Raw genomic sequence first — 25,530 nt, 5'->3', positions numbered from 1 at the left:
TATGATTCTGACATGTTTTGTACATCATGATAATCAAATCAACACAACTTTTGTGACATTTGAAGCCTAAATTCAATCGAAATAAACGAAATACACAGTCACAAGACTTCAACATCACCACCATTAAGCTTCCGACAACTCTTTTTTAGTCTTTATTTAAAAACACTTTCCATAAAAGTCTGTGTTAGAAGAGTTTGCAAGGGTGCTGTTATAAGTGGACTAGTGAGTAGATGAGTTTACCTGTTCAGAGGACGTTTAATCTCCCTGACTACCTCTGTCCCATTTAGCACTTGTTAGCAACCGCCTTTTTCAAGACAAGTAAAAGCTTAAAAAAAAAATCACAAGGGGATATTACTGATGTATTTTATACGGAAGAGGATTAGGGCCAAGCAATAATAAAAAAATAAAACCATCTCGAGATTAAAGTTGTTAAATTTCGAGAAAAAAGTCAAGATAAAATGTTGAGAATAAAGTCATTAAATTATGACTTTATTCTCAACATTTTATCTCGACTTTTTTCTCGAAATTTAACAACATTTTTCTCGTAATTTAATGAGTTTGTTCTCAACATTTTATTTCGACTTTTTTCTCGAAATTTAACGAGTTTTTTCTCGAAATTTAACAACTTTAATCTCGAGATGGTTTTAATTTTTTATTATTGCTTGGCCCTAATCCTCTTCCGTAATTTTATGTCGTAGAATAAAACGTGAAAATATATTGAGCTTGTGCAGGGCTCGACAATAAGGACTGCCGATGGCCCGGGGGGCCAGTGTGAACGACGCTCGGGACAGTTGACAGAACTGTCACTTGCCCGATCAGGCCAGTGCTGTGTGTGCAATATATATCGTCTATGATACCATAATTGTTGATTTGATCTGACATTATCGAGTATGTCCCTCACTTTACAAAAAACAAACAAAAACACACCCGATGAATGCATGCATACATTAAATTAGTCTAGAAGGTTAGACTAGTGCGCGCGCATATTTAGAGTGAACGATTTCACCGCATCATTTAGTCTACTAAAATGCATTTAGAATGTCTCCAGAATTCAAGATAATGGGCTAAAATGCCCCTGTATGTCTTTTATATTTATATAATTTAATATAGTTAACCAATATTACACGAAGAGCGCCATTTTATCCAATATAAGCATGATTAAATGTTATATTGATTTTATACAATGTAGCCTACAGTATAATAATCCGTTTATATTAAATGACTTACATTTTAGACACCAAATCGCTAGTTTCGCTCTATTTCGCCAACAAAAATAGTTCCAAACCAAATCCACAGCATCGTTTTGGGTCTCTGAGCAACATTTCCTGAATGAATCAGCCATTTGACTGAATCGTTTGAAAGTCAATGACTCACTCATTAACAGTGATTTGCTGCCACCTACTGGCGGGTTTAATTTCACATTTAAAGTATCTTTTCATTTTATAAATAATTTCAAATAACAGTATTTAACATTTTATATTTTCAACATTTCAAAACATTATTTATGCATCAACTGCTCTTGACTGATTTCATGTTGACTTTAAAGAGAAAGAAGAAAACTCACTGCACCTTTAAGCAAGCACCTCTAAAATAAATTTAACAAGATTTATGCTACTGGGGGGAAAATGCATTTATAATTCTATTAGATACATGTAAATGTATCTTTATTAAAAATGCTTTGATATTTGAAAGATAAATGATAAATATACTTATTTTGTATGTTTCTGAGTAGCTTTTCTTTTTCTTTCCCTCAGCTCACTGTCTTTCGCGGGTATCAGTAGCGCCAGTCGCGCGCGCCCCTCCCCCACTGACACTCTTGTACTCACGAATTTCTCTGGAGAAAGCTAACGTCTTCTTCCTTTCCAGTCAGGCAAGTAAAGTGTAAAACCACTGATATATTATCAATACTTTTTTATTATCGTGTGTAAATTATACATAAACCGTGTATCGTAAATTTCATAGATGGTTTAGCATTCTGGTTTATGAACGCCGCGTTTTAAAGTTGAAAAATCTCCCTCACTGTAACCTTTTAACCCAATTTAATTAGTACATTATTGTACCAGGACGGAGTCTAGTCCTTTTATATATTTATTTGAAACATATTTTGTACAAATGTGTATAGTAGGCCTACACCCCGAGGTTTGTTATGAATTACCCTGTTTTCGTTCATTGCTAATTACAGTAACGTTAAGGTTAGCGCTAACCGTCGAGGTGGTTATGTGTCCTGAGGGACAGACAGATATAAAGTTGGCGGTCTTCTTCTAGTCTAGAGGCTCATGGGAGCTTTCAGACGCAATTTAGTGATTGCTCACTTTTTCAGCTGCCTTGATTCCGTAATTAGTTTTTCCATTCATTTTCTCGATAAAGATGTCAAAACTTCTTCAATAAAGACTGCAAAGCCATGAACTCCGGCAACCAGCTCTGAGATGTAACATTACAACTATATTTGAATAAAACGAATAATATATATATATATATATATATATATATATATATATATATATATATATTAGATTTTATCTAGGCCCCTGCTTATAAACATCTTTGAATAAAAGGTGGATTCATTCATTTATATAAAATGCAAAGCTAAGTACCTGGCAAAAAGAAATGTGCCCTATAGCAATTTCTATAAATGAGAAAAAGTAAAACTAAGCACACAGAAAGCCAACCTAACTGTTTTCTGTTTTATATTTTTTATGTTGACCTGAATCACAAAGTTTAAATGTAGATTGTTTGAATGTTAAATGCCTGGTTTAGTGTTAACTGTTATCTGTAAAAATGTGCTTTTCATACTGGTGGATAGTAATTTCTATAATCATTTACTGTAGCATTTAGTATATTGTGTGAATAGAGATATATTAGACACTATAATGTATTTGTACGTGTAACTTGATCTCATATATTATAGACCTTATTAGCATAAAACTATTGTGCAAACATTTTATCTGTTAAAGACTGAGTTAAAGGAGAAAAGGTGTAATGACTTGTCATGCCCTGGTAACAGTCCTGTCCTCACCCTCAGGCTGATCTCTGACACAAAGAGGGGCGCTTCTTGTTTGTTTACTGTCAAGACATTTGTTGTTATGTTTCTAAATACTTTTATGAGGTCACTTACTCCCAGTTATTGCACTGGTAGTAATGCGTTCATAAATGAATATGTTAAAAATATAATATAGATCTTCCTGTTAGTAGATGTGGTGAAATAATTAGACTATTAACAGTATTTTGAATAAGGCATTTCAAATCGATCTTCACAATTGTCCTGCAATGACGCAACACAATAATTTATACTTTCTTATTTTTTTTATTTTGAAAGGTTACTGCCGGTTATCATCATTGGATAAACAATGTAAAATTGTGTTTTCTTACAGTTCCCTTTTTCTGAAAGAAATCACTTGGCATTCCTTCATGGCAGTAACATAAAGATATACAGTATGTACATGGCATGCAGTGCCTCAAAGACAGTTAGTGGTTCACTGCTTATAGTTTTAAGTTAAACTGTTTTCCTCCTATCAATATCAGATGATGAATGTGTGTGCCAGGACCTGTAGCTGCATGTAAAGGAATTCAGGAGTACCCAATCTTGAGATCTTTCAACAGACCCCACTGGGCAGTAGCTTTGTTGATGGGGAAGAGAATCTCTTGGAAGTGGCGTTATCTAGTTAGTACAGATTTAGCTACAGGCTTTTATAACCAAGTTCACCTTGGAGCCCTTAAGACTTCCATTTTGTTGTTTGCACCCAAAGCAGTGACAGACTTTAGTGGGAGTGCAGGTTTGACTTGATTTTTCCAGCACCATGAATTTCCCTCTGGTGTACACTGAGCTGGTTCACACGGAGAGCAGTAGTTTTTGCTAAAACTGCTGTTGAAGAGAGCTAGGCTGCTCCTTTTGATTTCCGTAAGTCATCATGTTATATTTTTCTCACTTTATTTCAAAAGCACTTCAGATGTGAGAGTGTGCACTTATCCCATTATTTTGTCCCATAATTTATCCATCACCTTTTCATACTTTCGATCCAATCCATTATTTCTGAGCTTGAATAATCAGTACCTGAGATTTTGGAAAGGCCTTGCACTCACATGCACAGATGTTTGTAAAGCCAGTGCTTCTCAGCAAAGCAGAGGTGAAAGAGATCAAAGGTCAAGCATTGTTGACCAGATTAGTCAATATGAGACTTGATGGGTTTAGCTTTAGGGTTAGTCTTGAAAGGTGTGCCTAAATAGAGATTTTTAGAGAAGTTGTTTTACCATTTTGTCAGCCTGTCAAATCTATTTACTTTGTTTGCGAACATTAGTCTTGTGGTGAACAAATAATCTGTGAAGGTTAATCCACTGAAAAAATTGTTCGTCTTCATAATCTTCAGTCAATGGAATGGCGTTCCTTCCCTGATGATGTCAGTTTGACGACTCGTTTTAGCCCTGACGAAGGCCTGTGTGCCGAAAAGCTTTGGCAAAATAAAGTGTTGATCTTTTAGCTCCATTTTTTGTTTATTTTTGACCCCTCAACGCCACAAGTGTTGCTGGTACTGTCCATAAATAGTTTGACGTCTTGGGCAGAACATCCTTAACCACTCCCCTACAACCATTTTCTCTGAGCTAGAGATGGCGAGGATATGCGCTAATATAATAATTTTTCTCATTAAATTTTCCTTTTCAAATTTGTCACAAGACTGAAGCAAAGTCCTTCGCAACTTCTGGTTCACGCAGAATGTTAGACTTCTGAATTAGAGCTAGTAATATGCAGTATATTTGCCAAGAAAGCTCAAATATTCACATTTAGTCATGTCCTTTAATGTAAAATTTGATTCAAACCTGCCTCACCTGAAGTTTTTCCCCAAGGTTATGGTGTTGTTGGTTCTTGCTCTGTACTGTAAAGTTACAGTACTTTTCGCAAAAAGGTAACACTCAAGTTTCTTGTTTGTTTATTTTATTTTCAAAGCATGTAGAATTACCTCTTAACCCCTTATCATACTTCAACCACAGGAGTGCAAATAGGGATTAAACCCTCATTTTTTTGCATTTTCTTTTAATTTGCCCTTATCAGACAGAGAGCCGGATTAGTAGCTTTTCTTTGTAGGCCTTTATCAACTGTGTTGTATAAACATCACAGTGTAAATGATTCCTGTGAATCTAGAGACAGTTTAAACCAGCCAATGGGATGCTTGGTGGATTTGACAATGTCACTAATTTGTGACATTTTCTTGTGTTTCTTCTGTCTACATGTACACACATGTCTGTGTATATACAGGATCCAAGATGTTCTTTTTTACTACACCTTTTAATGGTGAGAGAATTGAGAAATTAGAAAATGTACAGGCCATAATTATTATAATTATATATATATTTGCATAAATATTTGCAGTTTTTTAGTATTTAAAATATATAGAAAAAACCTCAAGTTTGGGGTCTGTAAGATATTAAGATGTTAAGCAGAACAAAGGTTTTTAACATTGATAATAATAAGAACCAAATCAGCATATTAGAATGATTTCTGGTTAGAATGATTAGAAGGATCATGTGACACTGAAGACTGGAGTAATGATGCTAAAAAAAATTCAGCTTTGCCATCAAAGAAATAAATTACATTCTAAAATATATTCAATTGTATTACTGTTTTTGCTGTATTTTTGGTCAAAAAAATACAGCCTGGGTGAAACAATAAAATTGAATATGACTAAAACACACCCTATCTCACCTTTAGGTTCCTATTTATAGCCCTCATCAGCAATAGTAACAGAACTGTGATCATTATCGGCCTCAAAAAAACTGGACCCATTTACGCTACTTGCCTCATGCTTCCCATATCCAGACAAAAACCGAGAATTTGTTTTTTCACCTTCCCACACAAATCTTTGACCATCTCTTTGACCTTTCTTTATGGCAGTTAAAAATCACTCAGTTGGAATAACACTGATCATATTTGACTTAAATATTCCTGTCGGCCCAAAAGATATTCCTTGCACACCTCATGAGCAAAAAAGGTGAGGGAGGAGCCCAGAACTGCTACAGCCTTGAGAGAGCAGGTGGGCGTTAACAAGCTCATCAAGTGGCCAAACTAACAATAAAAAGACTTGTGTCCGCTGATGTACTCTTGCACTCTGCCTCCAGACTCAACAGAGCCTGTGCCCTGCTCCAGAAAGAGGGAAGGGGATAGAGAGTGAGCAAAGGATACTGGCAAAAAGGAAGCACCATGGCTGATTCTTCAACTAACATGAGGCTACGGCTGCCGCTGTTATGCATCATCTTGGAGGTCATCCTCATCATCCTCTTTGGAACACTGGTGGAGTATAACGAACACACTGATGCCAAGCTGTGGAATAACAAAACTGCTAATAAACAAGAATACGAGAATGAGTTCTACTATCGTTATCCCAGTAAGTGACATATAAAATGATGTGTAGAAGTGTAGTAAATAGGCCTGGATTTTTATATATATTCAGCATTCATTGTTGAGAAGATTTATGAATTTGATTCGATCATGTAATTGGGTAATAATTAAAAAAATAATGCAGATCAATAAATCTATTGAGTTCGCCAGCAGAAACACAGATCCGGTGCCTTTTAAATTGATACCTCAGGAATGTGTTTGATTGGGTAAACTTTAGACAAACATTGGCCTAAACTGTGCTACTTGTGTTTGAGCAGTCTGACTGGTTTAAGTGAAGCATGTTTACGTTTAAGAATTTGATCTCTTCAAAAGCTTGATTTATTATTTGTTTTGTGCTTGCCTTTGTGCAACTGTCATCACATTTCAACTATAGTCAGATTTCCCATCCATCTCGCTTTACTAAACCCAAGTCTCGTATATTTTAATCTCTGCGATTTACACTAAACGTGCCCTCGGAACCAGACTTGTGTGAACCACATAATTACATTCATTTCAGTGCATGTTGTGTCTGCGCTACAAGCCCAGGACACACCTACGTGTGAATTACTTATGATGAGTTGCATAAATCATAACATACAGACTTCACTTAACAGATTTAACAGAATACTACAAAAATTTGGTAGGATAAAGAAAGAAAGGGACAAATCCCTTGGCAAAGAACAATGATTTTGTTGTGTTGTGAAAGACTTGTTTTCTGTACAGTATTTGGTCACTGACCTTCATCTTTATATATTGAGTCAGTTGAAAACAGGGTCCATGGGAGTGGTTCTGCTTGTCACTGCTAAACTGCAGGGCACATAACTACACAACAAGTGTCACATGAAAAACAGCTCCATTCAACGGTGTAGATCACATCTTTATATTATTGAGTACTTAAATAGAATAAATTATAATGTATTATAATCATTTGTGAGGTCTCTGTGGATCATGGTTTAATTTGTTTGCTCTGTGAGGATACAAATACATTTATTCACAGTTCTTGGATCAAGCCACTTGTTTCCAAACCTGTATAACTTTCATCTGTGGAACACAAAAGATTTTGAAGAACTTCATACAGTGAAAGTCAAAGGGGTCCAAAACGACCACTTTGGACCCCATTGCCTTTTATTGTATGGACAAAAAACACTGAGACATTTTTCAAAATGTCCCCTTTGTGTTTTTACAAAAGAGTCCGGTTTGGAAAGATGAGTACAATTTTTGGGTGAACTACCCATTTAAAGACTTATTTGTCCTGCAGCAAACTCATCTTACACATAGAGCCCAGACTTGTTTATGGGCTGCCAAAGAGGAGTGAGTGTGAGAGATATGTGGGACAGTTTGCCCACAGGGGCCATGCCATCCTCATTGGTGCCCAGGTCAATGGCCAGTTGCTTGGCAACAGTGTAATTGTGTCAAAAGAAGTAAAATGGGTGAATGAATGGCTCTACACAGAGAAGAACACAGGGGTTAATGTTGGGTTCAGCATACCCATAGTTTAAATTTGGCCCTGAACGGTGCTGCTAAGTACCAATGTCATGAAAAACATATCAGTGATCAACTACAGTCTATGATAATACTATTAAAAATGTAAAACAATGAGAATGTGAGAGAGAAGAATGGAAAAACAGCTAACTGACTGTGTGTTTTAGGTTTCCAGGATGTTCATGTGATGATCTTCGTCGGCTTCGGGTTCCTGATGACATTTCTGCAGCGATATGGATTCAGTAGTGTCGGATTTAATTTCCTTATCGCAGCCTTTTCCCTACAGTGGGCCACACTTATGCAGGGCTTTTTCCACGGCATGCACCATGGCAAGATTCACGTCGGTGTGGAAAGGTAAAACCTTAAAAATATGTTTGTTTGTTGCATACAGTAAGCTGCATTTTACCCTAAGAGGTTACTTATGTAAAGATCTCATAAAGATCTTTGGTTTGTCAGTAAAGATGAGAGATTTTCTACAAATGCAGCTAAAATTTCTTTAACTGTAAGCTTCCAGGTTTCTTTCATGTTTTGATTGCACTTTTTTTTTTTGCTGTGGCCTCATGTCTGTATATTGGATTACAGATGAACACAGCGCCACCAAGTGGACGTGGCAGTTTAGCAGCTGACTAAACTTTTGCAGCCCCTAACACACAAGTACATGCACATTTATATTTATAATTACTCAAAGTGAATATGTTTCTTCTGCAGCATGATAAATGCAGACTTCTGCACTGGTGCTGTGCTGATCTCTTTTGGCGCCGTTTTGGGGAAAACCAGTCCTGTGCAGTTACTTGTTATGGCCATTTTTGAGGTGACATTGTTTGCCGTTAATGAGTTCATCCTGCTTTCTATCCTTGGGGTGAGTATAGAAACACAATCTATCTAAAGCACACAAAAATTGAATTTTCAAATTTTGCTAATTGTAATTATATTGTAATTTTCACATGAATAATGTTTTCCAGACACTGGACATTTGTTTTAAAGGAATGCACTGATATTAAAATTCTGGCTGATAACCATAAGCTGATAATTATTTTCATTTTATGGCCGATAACTGATAAATGCCAATATTAAAGTTTGATACAGATTTGTTTAAATAAGATAAAAAGAAAACATTATAAATTGTTTTAAATGATTCAAATGCATTTAGCCATCAAAACATTACAGTATAGTATTTTGAGAACTGATAAAGATTACTTTTAAAGTTAATCTAAATGTAAAAAAAAGAGAAAATGAACATGCACAATTAAATATCCAATATCGATAACCAATAAGGTACAGATATATTGTGCTTCTCTAATGTTTGACACATGCAAATCCCGTGCATCATTAGTAACTCTACCTTAGACCTTAAAACAAGAACTAGTTTTATTACATTACATTTGAGTGCTTCACATTTACTTTAAATTTAAATTAAATATCCACAGAAAGAGCTAACGTTCATAAGCTGAAGTTTGCATAAAGAGTTCAAAAACTATATACATATTTATATTCTCACATTTACAATGTGTTGTCATAACTTATGTTATCAATTTAAATGTCAATGGTATCTATAGGCCAATGATGCTGGAGGATCCATGACCATTCATACATTTGGTGCATACTTCGGCTTAATGGTGACCCGTGTCCTGTACAGACCAAACCTGAGCAAGAGCCAAAACAGAAACTCGTCTGTCTACCACTCTGACCTCTTTGCCATGATCGGTGAGTCACTTGAATAGTTTACATGCCTACAAAATTATGGTGGCCTGTGGTCATCCATTGCTCTTCAAGCCACTAAAGCTTGGGTTCTGCTCAGGTACCATCTATCTGTGGATGTTCTGGCCCAGCTTCAACTCAGCCATTACAAACTACGGGGACCCCCAGCACAGAACCGCCATGAACACTTACTACTCTCTGGCTGCCTGCACAGTGGCTACATTCGCTTTCTCCGCCCTCGTCAACCCAGAAGGCAAATTGGACATGGTGAGCATCCCCTTTTGGTCATCTTTGATATTACATTACAAACTGCAAGATTACAAGCTCTCACACAAGCTACTGTCTTTCTCAGGTGCACATTCAGAATGCCGCACTGGCTGGTGGTGTTGCTGTGGGAACAGCTGGGGAGATGATGCTGACTGCATTTGGCTCTATGATTGTGGGATTCCTAGCTGGAACTATTTCAGTCCTAGGATACAAATACCTCACAGTTAGTAGCACACACTTCTCTGACACACAATTGTAAACACCCACACCAATCCTCAGTATCCCATTGGTTGCTCTTTTATGCTCTTTTAGCCGGTTTTGGAGTCGAAACTGAAGATTCAGGACACTTGTGGTATTAATAACCTGCATGGAATGCCAGGAATTCTGGGAGCTGTGGTGGGTGCTGTCACCGCTGCCCTGGCATCCAAGGATGTATATGGAGATGGGTAAGTCAGTAGTTGATGTGTAATTATTTGCATAAATAATGATTTGTGATTGTCTTAATGATATCTGTCAAACAACATTATCTTTAGTTTAATTGCTTAGTAACAATGTGAATGCAATTTAAACATCATTATTGCTGTATTCTTTATATATTGTTATTTTAAATTTTACTAAATAATGTGTGTCATGGCCGAAAATATTGGAGAACTCATTCTGTGTGAGAACAGACACTTATTTGCCTCTGTATCCAATCTTACACAGATTGCAAAAAGTTTTCGGTGATGTTGAAACTGGAAAATGGAGCCCAGAATCTAAGGGAGGGTTTCAGGCTATCTCCCTGGCTGTCACATTGGGAATTGCTCTGTTTGGTGGTCTAGTTACAGGTGGGTTACAGTTGTAAAGTATGGTGAGTGCATGCTTGTCTGACTGCTGGTTTCTTCTTGAACCATGCAGTTCGATGCAGGTCATTGTTATATGGACATACAGTTTTTGCAAAGATGTAGAGAAATGACACAGTTATAACAGCACATCTGAAATGTAGGAGAGCTTTAAAAAAAAAAAAAATTGCCACTGTGAAACTTCTTACATAAGTCGTGCTTGCGAAGATGGTTTGGGTCGATCAGCTTGTTCTAAGTGACTGTCATTATCGCATTTGGGCCCAAAATGAGGTGGCAAAACTAATGCCAAAGTGTAGTAACAGCAATATTATAGCCTCAGGAAGCCTCAGGACTCACTGGTTATGATAAGGGGCACATTTCCAACACACACTAAGCAGTAGACTAGTGGTTCCCAAACTGGGGTACGTGAGGTGACAAAAAGGGGTATACGAAAATGCTGAGTAGTTCATTTAATTCTACCTTAAAAATAATTATAAAAAACTGAGCATGTATTTCTAACTGCCAATACAGTGAATCCAGTACATTTAATCAAATTATCTCATCATTTGCAGTCAAAAATGACTGTATCCACACAATCAGCATGCATATGATAGATTGCGTGCAGTCTGCTGCCTTAAATCGCTCTAAATTACTGTCGTTCTCGACAATGCAACTTTGTAAAAGTGGGTATTTAACACTTACTCGCAAGAAGAACAAATATAGACACAGATTCATTTCGATTTAAGACTCAAACTTTCTCTGATACAAAAACATACCTTGTGTGAGTTCTTGTATTTAATGATGATAACGAGCATGAATGCAATTGTTCCCAAATAATCACATGACTACAAACATGACATTATTATACAACAGGTCAAAAAACAAAACGTACATTTTAAACACAGTACTGTCAGTATTTACTCTATTTTGCAATTAAATAATAGTTCTAACAAAAACCACAGCAGAAATACAACACGTCTGTGTTTCACGAACAATTCTGCGGCTTTGAACGAATTGTGAGAGTCAATGACTTAACGATTCATTCACAGCCACTTGCTTCCTTACTGAATGAATGACTCGATGACTCACTCATAAAAACAGTGACTTGCTGCCACCTACTGGCGGTTTTAGTTTAATATTTAAAAGTATCGCTTCGTTTTACCATCATTGCATATTTCTCTGTTTAACATTTTTTATTTAAAACATTATTTATTATATAAAGTTATTCATAAAGGTAAAAATATGCACTGGAAAAATCAATTTAGGGGGCAAATATTGTCCCTTAATGGTAAAGGTGTGACTGTAGTCTAATCCCTTCAGGGGGTACTCCACTCTAAAAAGTTTGGAAAACACTGCAGTAGACCAATCACAACAGACAGGAGCCAGCTGACCAATCAGAGCAGACTACACATTTTGGAAGGTGGATTCTAAAGAAACTGAAACTACAACAGAGCGTTCAGACAGAGGTTGAAAACATGTGCTGCAACAATGTAAATTATAAGAAAAATTTGGTTTTTTAACATTAAAAATGAAATCATGTAAACCTATATTCTAATAGACCTAATCTGTAAATGAGCATAATAAAATAATGCACATTTTTTTCTCTGCATACACGCTACTGCACACCATCAGTGGTAGATAAAATAAAGTATTAAAGAAAAATAGAAAAAATATTAAAGCAAATATGTATAGAGCTGAATATTTAAATATCTGCTGTTACATGTCAGTCGATCCACCTTAAAAATGAATGTAAAGAATTTACTACAGAAATATATAACTTGCATAACAATATAAATAATACAGGGTTCCTATGCAGTTTGGAAAAGTTTGGAATTTGATTTGAGAAATTTCCAGGTCTAAATAAGTATATGGATGAAAAAAAAAAAAAAAAAAAAAGTATGGAAACATATTTGTGTTTTCAGACTATTGCCCCTATTCATTTCTCTAAAATATAAAATTAAAGGGTTAGTTCACCCAAAAACTAAATTTCTATCGTTAATTACTCGCCCTCATGTCGTTTCAAACCCGCATGACCCTTATTCATTTTTTGGAACACATTATTTACACTGTGGAATTAAAGTGGTGAAATAAAGCAAACACCAAAGAACTTTCATGCTGCTTCTTCATGTCTCTAACCGAACATCTGTGGTGAACTAGTCCCCCACTGGCAATTTTTCTTTATAAGATATTTTTTGATGAAATCCAAGAGATTTTTTTTATCCCCCATTGAAAGCAATTTAATTAACATCATTCAAGTTCCAGAAAAGTAGTAAAGAAATCATTAAAATAGTCCATGTGACTACAGTGGTTCAACCTTAATGCTATGAAGCGAGGAGAATACTTTTTGTGTGCAAAAACAAAACAGAAATAATGACTTTATTCAGAGAGAGACAGAATTGTTGAATAAAGTTGTTATATTTGTTTTTGCACACAAAGTATTCTTGTCGCTTCATAACATTAAGGTTGAACCACTGTAGTCACATGGACTATTTTAACAATGTCTTTACTACTTTTTTGGACCTTGAATGTGGTAATTATATTGCTTTCTATGGGGTATAAAAAAAAAAACCTGTTGGATTTCATCAAAAAAATCTCTTAATTTTTGTTCTGAAGATGAAAGAAGGTCTTACGGGTTTGGAAAGATATGAGGGTGAGTACTTAATGACAGAAATTTCAGTTTTGGGTGAATTTACTCTTTGAGAATGTCTAAAAAGCTTAGTGATCCTTTAGTGATTGTCAAACATGAACGAATGAAATCAAGGTGCACGTTTTCATTACGCAAAACTGATGCGTATGAATTAACTTGGAGTCAGAAATAGAATGGGGCATCAGTTGACTGTCGGAGATTTGTTGTGTTGCATTGTGCCGCGTCCACTGTAGACAACATCACTGATTATAATGGGTTCTGTTTGCTCTTATCGCGTTGCACCGCTCGCATCTGGTGTAGACACTTAACACTGTAAGTGAAATTAAAATAGACAATTCAATTGTTAAATCACAGTTATTTGTATGAAAATTAATCAAACAGAAATTCATCATCATGACAGCTAGCTAGATTGTTTATGCTTCTCTGTGTATATCTGTGTGCAGTATATTGTGATTTGTTGACCTCAGAGTAACATAGCAATATGTGTGTGCACTCTCAGGGTTCATTTTGAAGCTGCCAATCTACGGGGCTCCTCCAGATACTCACTGCTTTGAGGATGGACTCTACTGGGAGGTAAAGACTTTCTGATACCATGTTTATATTATTTTACATTTTATACTATATTTTGTGTTTTTCAAACAAAGATTCCTGGACAAACAATGTAATTATTAGGCATTATTAACCTAACCAGTAAAGGACTGTCATTAGTAGGAAACATAAAACTATTGAGTGGAACAATGAATGTCCAATATGCAGAGAAAGTATCTCAAACAATACTTGTTTTGTGTTGTAATGAAATTATGTGTCTGTTTCAGTTACCTGGGGAGGAGGAAGGTCACAATGAGCTTCACGAAGTGGCCACACCAAACGAAGTGGAAAAACTTAACAGCTAAATTACCTGCTTTCACCTGTTTGCATTTGTTCATCTGTCACCTGTGATGTTCTCTGCAGGTGCAGTTTATTTTACTGACTTTTGTTCCATTATTGTTATTGTCAACATACCTGTGATTCCCTATAACACCACTAGAAGGTGGTGCAGAGCTGCGAATGGCTACAGCGCCGAGACAGAGGACAAGCTGATTATTCGCATGATTAGCTCTTAGAAATATTTGTTATTTAAGAAAGGTGACCGGAAAAATGCAGTTCTTTTTAGAGGAGAATCAGCAAAAGGATGTATCGGAAATTTTTTTATTCATTTGATGTAATTTTTTTCCCTAAAAATGAATGTGAAATAAATGTATCCTAAATAGCTGTATTATTTCAATGTAGTTATTTTAACGTCTCCTATGAACTCACATTTTATGTTAGACAACCGTTGTTTTCTGGATTATTTGTTTCACACAGATTAGTAATACTGTGAATATGGAACATTGATCAACATGTTTTAATGGGAAAATTGCTAAAATTTGGAGTGAGAAAATATTTGGATTGATGTAAGATGTTAAATGTATATAGTTACATGTCTATCTGTTTTTGGAAAAAAGGAAATTAGAGGACAAACATGTTTTTCTTTACATGGATTATTTCTACCCAGCATAACCTGCGTTTGAACATAAAAATTCTGTACGGAATGACATCTAATTAAATTGTTCAAAGATTTATATTGTTGAAATGTCATGTTTTAAATTAATTGTTAACCTTTGGAGGGTGTGTATGTGTGTGGTGATAATACACTGTATGGTTTTTGAGACGGTAATGTGTTTTTTTTCTCTCTCTCACCAGAACTTAAGTGATTTTGGCAAAGTCACGCGAGCATTAATTTTACATTCAGCTCAAAGATAAACAACGACGTCGAATCGCACTAATTCCTAGTGAAAGCGCCGTTTAAATCGAGAATACTTAATGGCGCCCAGCCTATAATCACTGCGGAAAGGGTTAACGAAGAGTCCAGATGGTCTCCGTCGCGTAATTAGCACAGTTTCACTTTCTAGGATCAAACGGAGAAGAGAAAGTGGGGGTCTTATTTTGATAGCACGTTATTAGGAGCGCCTGGAGCTCGCGGGCTGTGCGAGGAGCAGCTCTACGCCCCTTTTCATTCGCGCAGAGCGTCTTTTACAGAGACGGCGCCGCGGCGTGAACCAGCGCCAAGGTCTTTTCCCAGGCCTCAGACAGGTGGACAGCTGGGATGTGAATAGGCGCTAACGCTGAAGTGCTTAATTGCGCTTTATAATCACCAAAAATGAAGAATACTAACTGCACCTAATGTGGTATTTACATACTTGATTTGTTTGTGTGTTTTGTTTGAAATTGAGCTTTAAAGGTTTCAAAGTCCACGTGATAGACTTTGATTAATTATAGTGCTTATAGTCTGCAGTTAAAAACTAGAGTCATCAAGCTAATTTTAGGACAATTTTTGGTCAGGGAAACGTTAGTTTAAAAAAATAAAATCCCCCCACAAAAACAAAAACGTTCTGTATAGGTTCATATTAGGTTATGTCGCTGCAACGTTCTGAGAACATTGTATTATAGTTACACAAAATCTAAAGAACCTTTAACATTAGGAATTAGTTGCCAAAAAATAACCAAATGGGAACCATATGCAGATCTTAGGTGAATGTTCTTTATTTGTTTGGTATCCCTACTGAAGCAGGAACCAATTCATTTGAGAGTTTATCTATCCATTTTCTCCTGTCTCTAAAGTGTCTTCAGTGGGAGTGTGTGCTGGGGGGAAAGTCCTGTGTGTGCTCTGAAAGCCGGTCTGTATGGGGAGAGTGCCTGTCTTTAGCTCACATTAACAGGATTACAGGCAGGCTGTGCTCAGGGGCCATGGTCCCTTTCAACCGCAGGCCTCCCTCTGATCAGTGCTCACACAAACAGCACAACGAGAAAAATAGAGAGAGCTGGATTACAAATTCAATGAAGCTACCTTGCATATATTTATTTGACATTTCTTTAAAGATAACAGAAATTTTGGTTAATTGAGAAATTTGTGCAGTTACAAGATGCACTTCTATTCTATTCTATTCTATTCTATTCTATTCTATTCTAAGGGGGTTATTTTGACTTAGACAGAACAGACTCTTAATATGAGTTTCCCAGACTAGTCAGATTCATTCACAATTAACCTTTTTAATTTCGACTTAAACTAGTTAAGTTAGATTTGTTAACTTTTTTGATTGCACAGTTTACAGAACAATAAGACTGCTAATATCACACACTATGGGCTTTAACAAAGCCCGTTGTGGCCAGGAAGTTTTCTGTCAGGAGAAATTGGTGCTTATGTGCTTAAGTGCTTATTGGTTCCCATGTTCTTCGCATAGGCTAGTGAAGGTGTTTGGATCTGAATGGAAACGAGCACAACAGAATCAGGCTAATATGGTCACAGTGGAGCTCACACCTGCTTCCGCCAAGGGCAGCAAAGTTCAAGAGGTTCATTAAGCGGAGAGCAGAGCAAGAACAAAGTGAACAACAAAGCCGTGAGAAAAGAAATACCAACTTAGGAGGCGTCCAATGGGCCAAGAGCAAAAAACGATAAAAAAAGAAGATAATACAGCCGGATGTCTTCAATCCCACAAAAACTGACTTTAAACTCATATTTGTTTGGTGATTAAGGGATTTTTGCTCTTGCAAGCCCTCCCTCAGGGCCCATTACATTCAAAGGAACACAACAAAAGCACTGACAGCATCCTTAGGGAGAGAGGGTGGCTGGACACAGAGGGGACAAAAGCCCTTTACCGACCCCCTCGCGATCCCCCCCTTGGCCAAGCACATCCACACGCATGCTTGACATTGTGAGAGGCGTGAACCTTGAGGTCAGAGGTCAGTTTGGGTCAAGTGGGGTGAAGCCATCATAGAGTCTTAATTGAGTTGGTGCTGTTGAATGAGGACGTGACAGTGGAGGGGCTCTAGCTAGCTCAGCTGATGGAGTGGGTCACTATTAATGCTTAAATTAAGTGTGTCTTGGGCCACGTATAGCCATGATCATGACAAGGAAAATGAGTAAATCTTGACACATGATTGAGGAATTTTACTTAAAGGATTTGAGAGATTTACAGTTGTTTACAGCAGATCATTCACTTGCTCTTATATTTATAGGAAACATCCCTTTAGCAAATGAATGAAACTAGGGATGCATAATATTGAAATGTATTCTTATACTGAAAAAAAGAATTATTTTTCTGTTTCTCTCAGGCTGATAAATAGATAAATAATAAATAGCAAATATTATAAAATCTTTTACTTTATTAAAAAAAGAAATTTAAAACACTAAAAATCGAATAAATAGTTTGTATGCTTCAAGCGAATTTAGGCATTATATATATATATATATATATATATTTTTTTTTTTTTTTTTTTTTTTTTTTTTCCAGGGGATAACGATTTAGATTATAAATGTTAAATATTTAAAATATTAAATTTATACATTTATTTTTATATTAAATTAAATATTTGACATTTTTGCTAGACAGTGATTTAAATCTTAGGCAGAAACAAGTCCAAAACTATTAAATATTCAAAAAATGGCTGATAAATATATCAGATATCAGCCAGTATGATAAAAAAAAAAAAAAAAACAGTTATCAATACGGTGACGATATTCACTGTCACAGGTCACCTTTTAAACTCACCATTAAGTATTTTAGCTTATGGAATGGTAGATTATCAGAGTTCAGTGTCAGACATCAAACACATTTAAAAAAAAAAAAAGGATAAAGAAAGAGGTAGCCATTTCAAGTACAAGGACGATTTTGGTTTATCCATTTGGGGATGATTCATTGGGTATAGAGGGAAAAAAGAGAGAGGGAGAGCTGAGAGATGCTGTGTGACTGGGTTTTGCAACAAAAACTAATTCTCTCCTATTTACTCCTTTCCTCTACATCCCTTAAGCAAATTCAGTCAATGCTGTTTTATCAGATGCCAATTTGCATGATGGCAACAAGCCACAACAGACTTGCAGCTGCACCACACACACACACACACACACACACAAAAAACATATAGCCTACCACCCCCACACAACCCCAAATAAAAACACAAAGATAGACATAAAACACACTTTAGACACAAAATGTCACAGAGTGAATGTCTTACACACCAGCAAATCACACATTTACACACAAATCAATGCATTCGCTGTGTCTCTCCTCTCGCTTTTCTCTCTCACACGATTCACACCCCCTCCGCACCTTCTCATCATAATTAAAACAGGAGGTGTCTCCACAATGCTCTTTTGTCTTAGTGCAGCACGGTGAGAGAAAGGAGTCCGGTGGCTGAATATTAATGAGACGGGGTGTCCGTGGATGGGCTGCATGAGCAAAAGAAAAAAACAAAACAAAAAACAAACAAACAATGGTACTATTTTTCTCCTCCTACGCTTGTGGAAGGATACATCATGTGCCAAAACACCTACGGCCACTCGGGGTTGCCAGCGGTGGGGAAATGAGCACTATGCATTGAGAGAGTAAGAGGTGTAATAGGGTGCTGAACTAGTGAAAATGCAGTGAATGGGTGATTATGTGGCTTCTTCTAGCCACTAGGTGGAGCTGAGTGAGCTTTGAGAGAGAGCCGGTGCTTGTTTGTCTCTACAGTAGGCTACCTGACTGAGCTTCACAAAGGTTTAGCTGCTATACTAAACACCATCTACAGATGGATACACATGCCTTGGTCTTGGTACAGTATAGGTCTATATATACATCTGTGCGGTTTCTTTTCCCCCTCAAAAATCATTCAGCATCTTCGAGAACATCTGATCAATGCTTTGTTTTCATAGGTAGGCTACACATAAATAACTTATAGGCCTACTGTATAAACATGTCAATGGTAGTGTCCATGATAAATAAAAGGACAAATCTTTTAAAAATCTGGTTTAAAACATGTGACAAGTTCTTAGATGTTTGGTTTCATATGGATTTGAAAAATGATGACCATTTTCAAAAAACGTTTCAATTAAATTACTTATAGGCTAAATGAAAAATGTCATGAAATGTCAAGAATTTTTTCTTAGACCTTCAATACATGTGAGTTTGTACACATCTTTATTTCCTTAAGTTATTAAGAAAATAAAGATGTGATAATTTATGTATTTAAATGCATTTGGCAGATGCTTTTATCCAAAGCGACTTACATTTAAAGGTGCATACATTTCTATCAGTTCTTGTATTCCCTGGGAATCAAACCCATGGCCTTAGCGTTGTGAGCGCCATGCTCTACTGTTTAAGCTACATTAATTTATAAATATAATTTATTATTAAATAGCTATTCAAAAATTTAAATTTCATATTTTTAAATAAATTAATAGATCCTGACAAAAAATGTATATGCATATCATGCGTAACCAGTGTTCCTTAAAAGAAACACACTCCTCCAACAACGCTTTCTCTAATAGACATGAATGCAATAAATGCATGTTTGCAGGCACCGAATCACATACGCAACCACATCGTCGCACAATGCCGTGAAATTGTTTCTTTTTAGCTTTTAAGCGCTTAAAGAGAAACACGCACACAAACACTTGCGAGCATACTTTCAGTGTTGCCATGCACATCTCTCACACACACTTTCTCACACAGCTACTTCCTGAGGAGGCATTTTTAAAGCTGAGAGGTTGGATGTCTATCTTTGGCTCTCAGTTCTAAGCGCCCTGTGTGAGTGTGTGAGGGGCCTGTATATGAGCAAACTGCCGCCTACTCCGGCCATGACCCACAATTCCTCACAATGCCCCCATTCTCTGGACTGAAAGGCTCCATCAGCCGCAGGGGCCAGCTCTCTGGAGGGGATACGACGCCTCCCAGGATGGCATACAGAGACGGGCATCGCTGCCAGGAAACCATGGGCCTGGCGGAAAGAGCCAGCAAAGGCGATGATGAGAGAAGAGAGAGAGAGAGAGAGCACTGAGAAGGCCGGCATACAGAGAGATAGAAGGATGTGCTTGCCAAGAGATGCCAAGCGTTTTGTATATGCCAGTGCCACTCAAGCCTCATTAGCCTGACTCTTTGTGCCACACTGCTCTCTGCTGTGAAGGGATGTGCAACTCGCTTGCCCTGACAGAAGCATCAGATTCTGGGTTTGTGTCGAAAAGTCTGGATCTAGACCTGGAAATGAGACTGGAATATTGCTCTCACTTTATTTCGATTATTTAATCTTATTTTATTAAATATAAAAGTATTTCTATTAGGCCAAATTTATCTGACCATTCAAACACTAGTGTTAAAATGTAGTTTATTTATTTATATATATATAATTAGAGTTTGGTCAGGCACATTTTATTTGACTATTCAAGCACAATTGTTAATATTAAGTGGTGTTTTTTAAAATATAAAATAATTCTATCAAGCATATTTTATTCAACATGCATTCAAGCAGTAGTGTTAATTTTTAGTGTTTTTTTAATACAAAAATAATTACTGCCAGACACATTATTTGACCATTCAAGCGCTGATGTTAATATTTAGTGTCTTTTTTTTTTAATATAAAAATAATTGTGTCAGGCACATTGTATTTTACCATTCAACACTATAGTCTTAACATTTAGTGTCATTTTAAAATATAAATAAACTATAGTGTTAATAAACTAGGGTGGATAAAAACAGAATTCAATCAAGCAATTTTTTGCAACTTTTTAACTGCTGATAAAAAGCTATTAAAAATAAAGTTATTTCAATTTAAAAACTATATCAACATTGCAGGATTGCAAAAAAAAAAAAAAAACATATTTGTACAGTCTTTTAGATGTTTCTTTTGAACAGACACGTGTTGTTTTCTTTTTTGGCTGTTCTTCTTAATAGAAATTGATTTTGAAGCACGTTGTTGATAAATGATGTATCTCAGAGTTTTTAGCTCTTTATTTTCAAGATTCATTTCTGCAAACAACCCTGGTGGTTGCCAATGAGCGCACACACACATCCCAGAGTGCCCTGGTGAAATCTCTATGTGAAAAGGCACAGGTCAGCCTTATCAAAGAGCCCAGGGGCCGTTGGGGCATTGAAGGGGCAGGACAGCCTGGCAGGGGGGTAAAGAGGGTCCAGGTGGGGCATTAATCTTGGGGAGAGATTAATCTAATAATCTAGTGATCCAATGATGAATCAAACTTCAGAGCTTGGTCTGAATCTCTACAGCTCCAATTAACTCCAAGGGAGGGAGAGGCTGATGGACAAGTCTATTATTGGCATCTGAGAGACACTGTGAAAACTGAAAGAAATCAAAGGAAAAGTGTTCTGGAGAATTACGCCCACGCCGAGTGAATACACAGAACATGCATGACTGGCTCAATTGTGCCCTTTTAACATTTTCCTCTAAAACCCCAAATCGTTAGGATATATATCGCAAACGACATCATGGTGGGGAGCAGTTTATGTGTCTTTGCCAATCCCAATGCAAGCATTGGCGATTACATGAAAAACACAAATGGGCAGCTGAAAAAAAGATTTGGAATTCAAAATTAATTAAACTGAATTAAAGTTACACAGTTTATCTCAGCCTCTGAAAGCCATTACATGTGCACAAAGATTAAAATGCTTTCTTTAACATGAATCAAGCTAGTTTGATGACCAAATCTATTTTTCCCTGACTTTCGCTTGCTCAGCACAGAGACAATAATTGTGGGAAATCCTGCTGGGTCTTTTATTTTAATTTAACAAAACACGCTATGCTGGGTTACTGGCAAAATGGCAACTCTGGATCATAGTTTTGAGTTCTATCAACAATAATCATATATTAAAAAAATAAAAACATTCAAACATACAAGCTAATAAATCCAGGAAAATAAAGAAATCCATTCCTTAAGATTGCAAAGTACAAAATCAATGGAAAACTGAACATAATCAGTTTTGTGTTTTTGAGTTAATATTGCTAAAACGAGCTGCTCGCATAACATTGCATGGCTGACATTGACCTGTTGTTGAAGAGCAGGCCATCAGCCTATAGAGCCATATGTTAGAGAAGAGGACCCTGTCCCTAACCTCTGACCTCTGGCTAATTGGAGGCTTGACCCTGTTAGGCAAGGACAAGCAGGTCACAAGGATAGTGGGGCGTGCTAAGGGAGGGATATGCCCCGAGGGCACACCCCAGGGACACCTCCTTATGTTTAACATCCACCTTATGACTGATTAAGGATATGTCCATCCCACTGTGAGGTTAAACCAACATTCATATATCAGTTCATTCATCGCTGCCCCAAAGCCATTCATGTGAATCAGCTATGGTATATTATGAACTTCCCTGCTTAAATTAACATCACCATAATTTGATAATGATCACAAACAAAAAAATCTTCATACTACAGAAAAAAAAAACAACAACCCAAAATACTAAAAAGATTACTGATGCTTTTCTCAGTGAAAAGAAATGCTTTAATGGACTAGCATTTCAGATTAAGATTTTTATTTTCTTTAATTAAAATGCATCCCCTCTGTTTGCCATGTAATTAAAAATAAACAATCCAAATCTTTACGTTCAGAACATTTCTAATTTATGAAGCCTTTCTATCTTTCTTTGTGTCTCTGTATGTCGCACACAGTAAAAAGTGTTTTCATACATCTGTTTCCTTTTACATTTTCATTTATACTTAATTTTATGAGTTCCCAGATCAAACAAGTTCTCATCATCATCAGTAGCCTAATGAATTTCAAAATTGGGGGGTTGGAGTGTTATAATTGGTAAACAGGTAAATTGTCATAATTTTAAATATATTTTATTTATCTGAGTTTTTTTTTTTTTTTTGAATAGTTGATATCCATGTACACAGCAGTAGATTTTTAACGGTTTCAAGCAACAACAATTAACGTTTAATTCATTAACAAATACTGCATGTACACACCAGTAGACTACAAGCGTGCAAGTGTATCTCTCACAGCCCTTGTTTTCATTGGTGAAAAATTTAAAAATGGCGTCTGCCGCGAACAAGGTAGGCCTGCGTACTTTTCACGAACAGCGGTTGTGATGGAATTATGATGAGTTTTCTCAGAAACAGTGAATATTTAATCGTGAGTGTTCATGATCCTGTGATGTGCAATGCCAGTGGCACGCTATATAATTCCTAAGCTTGTTATTTGGGCCTCTCGTGAGCTCTCCTCTCCCAGCTGCCAGTGAGCAGCACCGCTTGTGATTCTTTTCAGTAGTATAAGGGATGAGAAAAACAAAATGCCATTGGCAGCTGTTTGTTTATGGTTTCCCACGACTCCGTGCCAATTACCTCTCGTCCTTTCGTCAGTCGCTTGTCGTCTCTCATTAGCCACCCTTCGGTTGACATGAACCCCGGGAAAAAGTGTAAAGGCGAGCCCACGCTTAAGCGTTGTGCATCATCTAGCCATATTCACTTCGCTGGCAAATGTTCCTCTTGCTCTGAAATAAAGCGTTTCACTATACCTCACTCTGCTTCAGGCTTTTGACGCAAAATAACTCAAAATAATCCACACCATAGGTTTTTCGCTGCATGCGGATCATTGGGGATTCAAAGGTCTATAGATCTGCAAATTGAATCTTTAAAGCACCAGAAGCCTACATGTTGTTGCACGAGACAAAAAAAAAAAAGTGGTTTGTGCAATTTAAAGTTATCCTATGGCATCAGGCTTTAAAAATTATAAGTTAGTCTATTTGTAGATTTCAGGTGAGAAGTTATGCAGTAGCCTATAATGTCCTCTTTTTGCCTCATTCATGAGTTTAATTGCCTGCATTTTACAGTCTGTAGTCTTCCTATATTTCTCACTAATTTTTTAGATTGTTTTATTATTCGTGTAAAATTAACAAATATGAAATTAAAGCTATCTAATCGTTTGTCCTGGAAAAAGGCTTTTATTAAATTATCAATGCACAAAAATCTATGGATTTAAGTGGCCCACCCTGCATCATAACTGAATGTTTTTATTTTATTTTATGTATTCTTATTAGTTTTTTTTATGCAACATAATTGTACAAAAACTTTTTCTGTTTTAGTGCCATTTTCTTAGTAGCTAATAAAAATCCTACATCCTACATAACTCCGTCTCGTTTAAAATCAAGCAACATGGTTTATTTCACGAAATCTTTAAAAGCTAAATATATAAAGTACAAAAAGGAACCGACACTGATAGTTACCAGCTTGCATTTAAACGAAAATGATCAGATCAACCTAATTTTAACATTTGATAAATCTTAAATACACCATTACTGTGTAGCCGTTGTTATTTTTAATGGTGTACATTTGTAACTCCGAAGTAAAAGTAAATGAACGCACATAAAACCTATGTATATGCCAGATAAATTAACAAATAATAATAAGGCCACCCAACTGCAATGAACGAAAATATGCCTTTAAATGGATATTTACGTTTCAGTCACTTGTAAATGAGTCTGCATCCCCTCCCAATCACAAACCTTATTTGCGTTTAGAAAATGCTCACTCTGATTGGCTGAAACGAATATCAGCGGGTCCGTGAATGATCTCATTGCCTTCATTTACTGTTTTCCGGTTTTTAATTGGGTCCTGCAGGGTATAGAATGCACACAGTCCAGTCGAAGAGGCGCAGTAAACAAAAGGGCTTTACTTTGATGCGAGGGAAACTGTGAGAACTGGTAGCCTGTGTTTTAATCCCGATGACCCTGTGTGGCGTTAATTGAGGCTGACGTCACATAATTCCTCGGTGGAGAAAAATTAAGACGCGCGCGCACTAATGAGGGCCCCTCTCTCTCAACACAGGCATGTTCTGTAACGTGAACCGTGTGGCCGCGCAATTATATATAGAATCAAAAGAACGAAAAAATGTTGTTTTTCTGAAAAAACGAAGCGGTTTAATTGGATTAATGTATTCACCTTAGGTTGCATTATAGCTTTTAAGAGTAGCAGATAGTGTTTTCTTTCTACTTAATATATGCAAAAAAAAAAATCATGTACATAGGTTTGAGACTTTTATATTTTATTTAGGCTATTTAGTTTAATTCCATGGGTCTATTCCCTGAATAGCCCATGAGTGATTATTATTAGCCCATTTATTATCTCTAGTATTAGTTAATTTATTTATTTGCTCTATATTTTCAACATGAAACAAATGCACACCGATTTAATGATGCACCAAAGCACGATTTATTACTACAGCCTATATTATAGAAATAGACCGATGCACTGAGAGTGGGCTGATGCAGTCTAACCGTGCATGCAAACGTTTAGTGTTTCTGTTGCTTTCACGAAATTATTTATAAGTGTAATTCTCTTGTATAATATTTATAGTAAATCCGTGTTCCTATCGTAAATGGTGGTCTATATGGGGCAGTTTTTACTTTTTGAGGTCGCGCTTTAGTGATAGAGGCAAACCGATCACTCACTGTTATGCTATAAG

At 36.5% G+C, this 25,530-nt stretch overlaps 2 protein-coding genes across 3 annotated transcripts in view; one reads left to right on the top strand and one right to left on the bottom strand.

The window, feature by feature from the left end:
* The window catches only part of hapln2 (hyaluronan and proteoglycan link protein 2), a 39,249-nt gene extending 15,650 nt beyond the window's left edge, over window positions 1-23,599 (bottom strand). For both annotated transcript variants that reach the window (XM_048153552.1, XM_048153555.1), the window contains exon 1: window positions 23,412-23,599. The gene's annotated coding sequence lies outside the window, so the exon portion shown is untranslated. The remainder of the gene's footprint in view (window positions 1-23,411) is intronic.
* Window positions 1,724-14,883, top strand: rhbg (Rh family B glycoprotein). Its single transcript, XM_048153549.1, has 11 exons — window positions 1,724-1,870; window positions 6,109-6,374; window positions 8,017-8,203; window positions 8,558-8,708; window positions 9,406-9,553; window positions 9,648-9,814; window positions 9,900-10,037; window positions 10,127-10,260; window positions 10,520-10,641; window positions 13,782-13,855; window positions 14,098-14,883. The coding sequence occupies exons 2-11, from the start codon at window positions 6,191-6,193 to the stop codon at window positions 14,173-14,175; spliced, it is 1,383 nt and encodes a 460-aa protein (XP_048009506.1). The 5' UTR covers window positions 1,724-1,870; window positions 6,109-6,190; the 3' UTR covers window positions 14,176-14,883.
* Window positions 23,600-25,530: the final 1,931 nt, after the last annotated feature.

The sequence above is a fragment of the Megalobrama amblycephala genome, linkage group LG13 (genome assembly GCF_018812025.1).
Source record: "Megalobrama amblycephala isolate DHTTF-2021 linkage group LG13, ASM1881202v1, whole genome shotgun sequence".
In the NCBI taxonomy this organism is placed as follows: Eukaryota; Metazoa; Chordata; class Actinopteri; order Cypriniformes; family Xenocyprididae; genus Megalobrama; species Megalobrama amblycephala.
The sequence above is the reverse complement of the archived record's forward strand: the minus strand, read 5'-3'. Positions and strand labels throughout refer to the sequence as shown.